This window comes from Limulus polyphemus, unplaced genomic scaffold (genome assembly GCF_000517525.1).
Source record: "Limulus polyphemus unplaced genomic scaffold, Limulus_polyphemus-2.1.2 Scaffold1028, whole genome shotgun sequence".
NCBI lineage: Eukaryota > Metazoa > Arthropoda > Merostomata > Xiphosura > Limulidae > Limulus > Limulus polyphemus.
Genome location: NW_013666638.1, coordinates 55527 through 62722, shown reverse-complemented (window position 1 = coordinate 62722; position 7196 = coordinate 55527). Strand labels below are relative to the sequence as shown.

Below are 7196 nucleotides of genomic sequence, written 5' to 3'. Positions count from 1 at the left end.
GGTCCCCCGTAACGAATCAGACTACCCCCCCCCCCAAAAAAAAAAATAATAATAATTATATTCAAATTATATTAAAAAATAATTAATATCCCTTGAATTGAGGGTAGGATATTGTCCTAGAAGAAAAAACTACCATCCCCTCATTCATGTGAAGGGTTGCCTCCTCAAAAGTGCATGGTAAATTTACATATAAAAATAACTTTGATGAATCGAGGTATTTTTGTCTGTCTAGCATTAAGGTTTAAACTATCTAATAATTATGCATGTGCTTAGTTTTATTATATTGTCGTATAATTAAAGTTTAAACTGTGATTTTACCTGTTCTGTTCGTTATGACAGATGATTTTGCCCTAAAATATCCAGGTTTGACCCAATAAAGGACCTCTCTGAGAATATAATTATAACATATCCAGATTGTGTGACTCAAAAGAAGGACCTCTCTGAGAATATAACTATAATATATCCAGACTGTTTAACCCCAAAAGAACCTCTCTGAGAATATAATTATAATATATCCATATTATTCTACCCAAAAAAGAACCTCTCTGAGAATATAGCTATAAAATATCGATATTATTCTACCCAAAAAGAACCTCTCTGAGAATATAGCTATAAAATATTCAGACTGTTTAACCCAAAAATAGACCTGCCATAAAATAGTTTGGTATTAAAATGTTTAGTAATAATGCTTTGTTTTAGACGTGTTCTTAACGTTTATTTGGTAATGTTTCGGTAATTGTACTTACCTTTAAATAGAGAATCAGTTGTCCTTCATTTTGGTTTTGTTGTTGCCTGTAAACAACGGAGAAGACCACTTGGCCATAGTTTGCCTCCATATCTTCATTGGGGATGGGAATGTCCAAGGAAAGTTCACTCTGTGAGGTAGAAGACAACTATTATTTGTTGATTCATGAAGTTCGCGTCCGAACAGTTTCCTTCTGAAGTTCCAGTACGATTATACACATGTAAGCAAATGTACGTGTGTTGAAACCTTTCTAAATCTAATACTTCTTTGGCAGACTGTTAGGAAGTGCACTCCAAAACTACCTGTTGCTTATACCAAATCATGAACTTTTACGGTAAAGTTCGTGTTTATAATTTTAATGCTTGTGCTAATATTTGAAATACCTTGTTTAACGAATGTTCATAGGTTTACGTTTAGTATGGCTTGTTATTTGTCCCTAAATATTTATAAACAAAGCTACGATCTTTTTTCAATGAGACCGTAACTTCTGAACACCGAACACTTAGACAACAGCCAAAAGAAGGTCTCAGCAGAAAGAACGAAACATTTCAACAACGATAGCTGACTGTTACAATCATTTTTTAGAACCACACTGGTAGAAGTATAATGTATAGTAATTACCGCATTCAGATCTCTTCCTAATCATATTTGCACACATTTTCTTTTGTTTTTTAATCGCCCTCGAAACCCAGGAGAGATGTCGCTATAATTCACGAAGCATATTGTGTCTGTAGTGAGAAGTAATAGTTGACCCCCCCCCCTCCGCCTTCCTTAATGGATACAATATATCATTCAATATCCACAGATCGACAGACAGCGCTTTCTTTGCGGACATTCATCCAAACCTACACGAGGGCTATCTATACAGGTGTCCCTAATTTAGAACAGATAGACTAGAGGCATAGTAGCTAATCAGTAACACTCATTAGCAGCTATTGTGGTTCTCTAATTAGGAATTTGGTCGCCACTTTTGATGCACTCACAGCCTCAAAGTGCGGAGCGTGATTTTGTGATAACAGGACATGAACTGTGGACTCTTAGATTCATAGTCCGGTACGCTAACGACTAGGTTACATCGGGTCTTGTACACAAGTAGAATCTTTTAAATAAAAATCAACTAGTATATTTCATTATATAATCACATATGACTCACATTTTTTTCAGCTAACACATAAATATTATCTATCTATTTATCAAACCTACATAGAGAGATATTGTTCCGTCGCCACGACTGCTAGCAGACATACTGCTATAGGTCGAGTCTTCTGTGTATTTTTTACGCCCTGCAATAGATTCTGAAGTAACACGAGAAGATCGGTTTGATTGAAGTCCGTAGTGGGGCGCCACCGTTCGTTTAATGGGCGTTGCCTCCTCCTGTAATTCAACATCACGGCATTTCTTGTCTAAAAAGTAAATGAATCGTATAAATAACGATAACTTAGAGTGATAATTAGTTCCAATGCTTAATTGATAGAAAAAAGGGTGCTAACTCCTCATTGACTGGTGGAAAAGAAATTTGATTTTTGAAATATAATAATTTAAACGTTACTGAAACTACTACTTAGAAGTGGGGGAAGGGAGATAATGCAGCTGACTAGGTCAGTCAAATATCAGTTCACAGTGTAACCGAGACAGTATTAAAATTAATTACAATTATTTTGTATTTAGGCTTAAAGAACATCCAAAACAGTTTCTGGATCTCACATTCGGAGAAATCTGGCTGAAATGAAGCACTGTTCAGTTCCCTGTTATGAATGCAAGCTGTCAGTTCGTTGAAACTAACAAAATTAATAAACAAAAATAAACTGCTTCTCACCAACTACAGATCCACTTTTTGTCAACTTTGACATTTAGAGCAAAATATCCCTGCAAGGATTGCTTACCTTTTGCTTTGTTCCGGTGTATGACAGTGTGCAGCCAACAAACAGGAGTTACTACGCACACTGTGAGCAAGATAGTTAGGGTTAGGAATCCCATAACGACGGCGATAGTCAACAGTTTCTCATCGTTTGATAGCTTTAAAACACCTTCTTCCCCAGTATAGAAATAAACATTAAACACTTAATGGCATTAAACACATGCATATTCTATTTTTATTTAATCATGATTTCTCAAGTAAATATTCAAATTTATAATGTTATTTAAGATAGATGAATTTACTCATTAATTAAATAATAAATGTATAAATCAAACATTATAATGAATATTGCATTCATTAATACTACGTCTTCTTCTCAATTCACATGTTTTTAAAAATAAGTCTTACAATATTATTGAAAAAATAGTTTCTTACAGGTTTTTGACCAAAGACACTTATTAACACCTTTATAATTTTAAGTTGAGTTGTTTAAAACAAAAACAACAACACATGTATTCACTTGAAAAGAAATGCCTAAATTTTAATTGTTTTAATAACGTTTTACATGAAACATGATGTTCACTTTCAACATATTTCAAAATTTTGGTCACTTGTAGACATTTAATTCCTATACGCGAACACAAAATTTGTGCTCGTTTCTAAACATGACTTAACTAACACATTATGAAGAATTCGTGGACATAATCTAAATATCAAAAGCAAATTTACAAGCTTTAGAAATTAATGTGTAAACTTGCTTAATCAACTCTCTAAATCTCAGAAAATCATAGAGTTCGCTTTTGATATTAAGACGTTTCAAGTAAAACGTTTCGAAACGTGAAACTTCGAATAGAATATTAATCAAATAACTCAAACATTCGATGGAAAGTTTCTGTCATATTAAAAACAAACAGTATTTTTAAGATATGTGATGTGATATTGTTTAAAAGTTTAAGTAGTTTTTGTTCTATCCATCCACATACCAATGAATCAATTATCTAACAAAAATGTTACCCAATATGAACGTGCTGGTAAATATATTGAAGATTTATAAAAGTAAATGCATATTCATAAAAAAAATGTAAAAAAAAAAGTTGAAGGTGAAAGATTGTTGACAATTCCATTAAAATCGTTTATTTACCTCTGTCCATGTTCGGCACCGTGGACCTATCCTCTCGAAATCAATATCTGAAAACATTCAGTTATCATAAAATTGTAAGACTGATTTCTCATTAGTTTGTACTGATAAAACAATATTCATTATGCCAAAAGAAAAATGAAATATAAGGGAGAAAAACATTCGAAGACTTTTAGCTAACTGATATTTTCTGTCGCATACTTTTCGTACGTGAAAGGTTTTGGTATTTTACATTGATTTTATTACGTCAGAAAATCAGTGCATAAAGAAACAGAACGTTCACACTTGAGAAAGTGCATACTGTTACATTTTATTACACTCTACAGTTGTAACTTTGTAATATTTCTTTCACTGATATTCGTAATTAACACTGCACCACCGTCTTAATCCTCATAATGAAAAGCAAAGATACTACTAAAGCTACGCGTCACTGACTGAGTCGTTGAATGACTCACTCACTGAGTCACTGAATGACTCACTCAAAGTGAACATGAGTTAGAAATTTTTCCTACTTCGTTTATAAAAGAGTCACTTGCACAGAGAAGGTTTCTGCACAGCAGCTGGTTTTTGTAAATTATTGTCTTATTGTGTATATGTTAAACGCTCATTTTCTATTATAAGCAAAAAAGTACATGTTCTACGTTCGCTGAGTTACTTTACAAAGTAGTTTAAAAAATGAAGGAAGTGATGCTTTAAAAAAAATAAGTAAAACTAGAATTTACTTTGATATAAACGCACGTCTCGAAACTGCAATAATTGCATAACACATGCAATATTTTACAACATGAAATTTAGGATATGGTTCAAGGTTATTTGTTCAATGTCGCTTTCTCAACATCAGCATGAGAACATTTAGAAGTATGCGTGTTCAAAAACAGCTGAACTTATCTATACAATAACATTTCAATACTAATACAAGGCTGCGTATATGTTATCGATATATCTTTTGCAGTTTCATCACGCGCCTCTACCTCAACTAGACAATAAGAATGCGTCCCCCTGTGGATCAGCGACAGGTTAGGAGTCTTATAACGCTAACAATTGGGGATTGATACCAGCGGTGTGAAGAGTACAGGTAACTCATTCTGTATCTTTCTGTTTAATAACACGAAACAGACAGCAAGACTGCCAAATAAAGAAGAGTTTGAGATGGAGGCGGAGTACAGCATAACTAGGTTTGGAGTCTTTTGAATGCTTAGAATCATCACCAATTTAAGCTGGATAGAGATAAGTAAGATTTCAATGTCTAGAAAAAAAAATGTGTATTTTCATAACATTTCCAAATTATAGATTTTGATTTTTAAAATTTGAATTTTTACAAGAAGAATGTAAAAAAAATGTCCATGAACACAAGCTGTGTCTGACAGTTTGCATGCGTTATGAATACAGGTGTTATTCATAATACTTGTGTTGCTTACAGCTGTCAGCCTTACTTGCAGTGCAACAGGTACATACATTTGTATCACATAGAGGTACGAAACGGGCCCATACGCACAGGTTATCATAATGTGACCCCGCTGATTCGATGAACGAGCCTAGAAAAAAATGTTGAGATAAAGTAAACGTGTTCGAATAAGTCTTTGTGTTATCAGAAATTCACACAAACGTTCGTGCAATATAACCCACTCTACCTTTAAGATGTTTGCATTTTTCATACCCATTACTTACGATAAGTTACTCGCACACTCTTTCACATAAACATTTCTAGCAAACCCTAGGAGTTAAAGATCATTAAAGAAAAATTTGAAAAACTGCTGAATTTCTGGAATAATTTCATAAGTAAACAACATGCCCCCTGGTAGCTCAGTGGTAATTCTGGGGCTCATAACGCTAAAAATCGTGGTTTTATACCGACGATGGGCAGAGCACAGATAGGCCATTGTGTAGCTTTGAGCCTAGCAACAGACAAACAAGTAGGCAACATCAATGGAACCGAAAAACTTTGTTGAAGCCATTTAGTATTAGCAACTCAGTTTCCCTGAGATCAAATAAATATTTTATTTGTTTTATAAAATAAGTTTTGGGATTTAAATCCATTGCAAATCACTTTCAAAACCTGAGATTGTACACAATATAACTTGAAACTTTAATAACACGTATGTTATTTCCCCAGAAGGAGGCCGAAGGCCGCCTGGAGGGGTCAGCTGTTTTAATCAATCGCATCACTATACAGTAGTGTGCTGTCTGTCAGTCAGTCAGTAGACACTCAAATGACGTCACATAAGGGTCGCATAACGTTGCAATTTGTACTGCCGTGACGTCATTAAAACGTGCGAATACCATGAATCACGAGAAAAATTATGCACTCTGTAGGCTACAACACAGCGTAACTTATGAACTTCAAAAGCAAGAAATAAAAATATTTGCTACTCTTAATTTTGGTTTTATTTACTCTTAAGACAGAACACTTTCGGGGACCCTGCAGAAGTGCATCTAGTTTAAAGGATTTGGGAACATTTACGCAATAACTGTCGTAAATAATTCATAATTTAATATTTTATAATTTACGTATACGATTAGTTAAAGGTAATACTGATTTCCGTAGTCATACAAGACATTTCAATAAGTGTACGTCACTTTTACAGCGAAAATCTAAAACGTTACAAAGACATGAAATATTGTTATTGGTTCATTTTCTGGCATATAAAAGTATCGTTACCACTTAAAACATATATTTCACTTTCAGTAGCATATTTATGATTGCGTTCATTCCTCTGTTAGTTAGTCTACACATGTAGTAGTTGTTAGCAAGATACTTTATGTGAATCTTACAAGAAAATATTCCTTAGATGTTTGTCATAGTCTTAAAAATCCAAATAACTGATTCATTTTATACTCTTCTAATGACAGGTCATTACAAAAGAAATGTATATTTAGTTGCTTTAGATGGCGCTATCATATATAATATCTTTGTTCCTTGTTAAGCACAAAGCTACACAATGGGCTATCTGTGCTGTACCCACCACGAAACCTGTTTTTTTAGCGTAATGAGCCTTCAGACTTACCCCTGAGTAATTGTGGGAGGGGCATATTATATCTAAATAACTTAACCTAAGACTAGATTACTTTATAACTTTATCTATACTCTACCATAAATCATTTATATGATTATCATTACATGATAAACGTTATTAATCTATCTTACCTATCCGAATGTCTAAATGTCCAAAAACCAAAGACGAAGTCAGGCGGCGCTTTAAACGATGGTAGTATGTTCCTCGTATCCCGCATTTATATAAAATAATCGTTGGTTAAAGCAGAACGTTGTTATGGTTATTGTGATATGACAGATGATTGGCGAATAAAAGCAAATAATATATATATATATATTCTTCCACTGATAATACAATCATGAAGATATTACACCTGCTTGAGGAAGAAAAAAATAGTCACAGCATGTGTACTTTCTCATGTCCTTTCACATCAGTATCGTTTCGGTTTGATATTCTTTGTTA

At 33.6% G+C, this 7196-nt stretch overlaps 1 protein-coding gene across 2 annotated transcripts in view; it reads right to left on the bottom strand.

Moving 5' to 3' along the window:
* Positions 1–7196, bottom strand: part of LOC106461775 (synaptotagmin-1-like) — a 15255-nt gene that overhangs the window by 2412 nt on the left and 5647 nt on the right. Inside the window, exons 2-5 of one of the 2 annotated variants that reach the window (XM_022388823.1) lie at positions 3745–3791; positions 2629–2772; positions 1949–2148; positions 747–875 (exon numbers count right to left, since the gene is read on the bottom strand). In XM_022388823.1, the coding sequence (XP_022244531.1) occupies positions 747–875; positions 1949–2148; positions 2629–2772; positions 3745–3754 (483 nt within the window). In that variant the 5' untranslated portion in view covers positions 3755–3791. Of the gene's footprint in view, positions 1–746; positions 876–1948; positions 2149–2628; positions 2776–3744; positions 3792–7196 lie in introns of those variants that run through there. The other variant, XM_022388822.1, reaches the window with a different exon arrangement.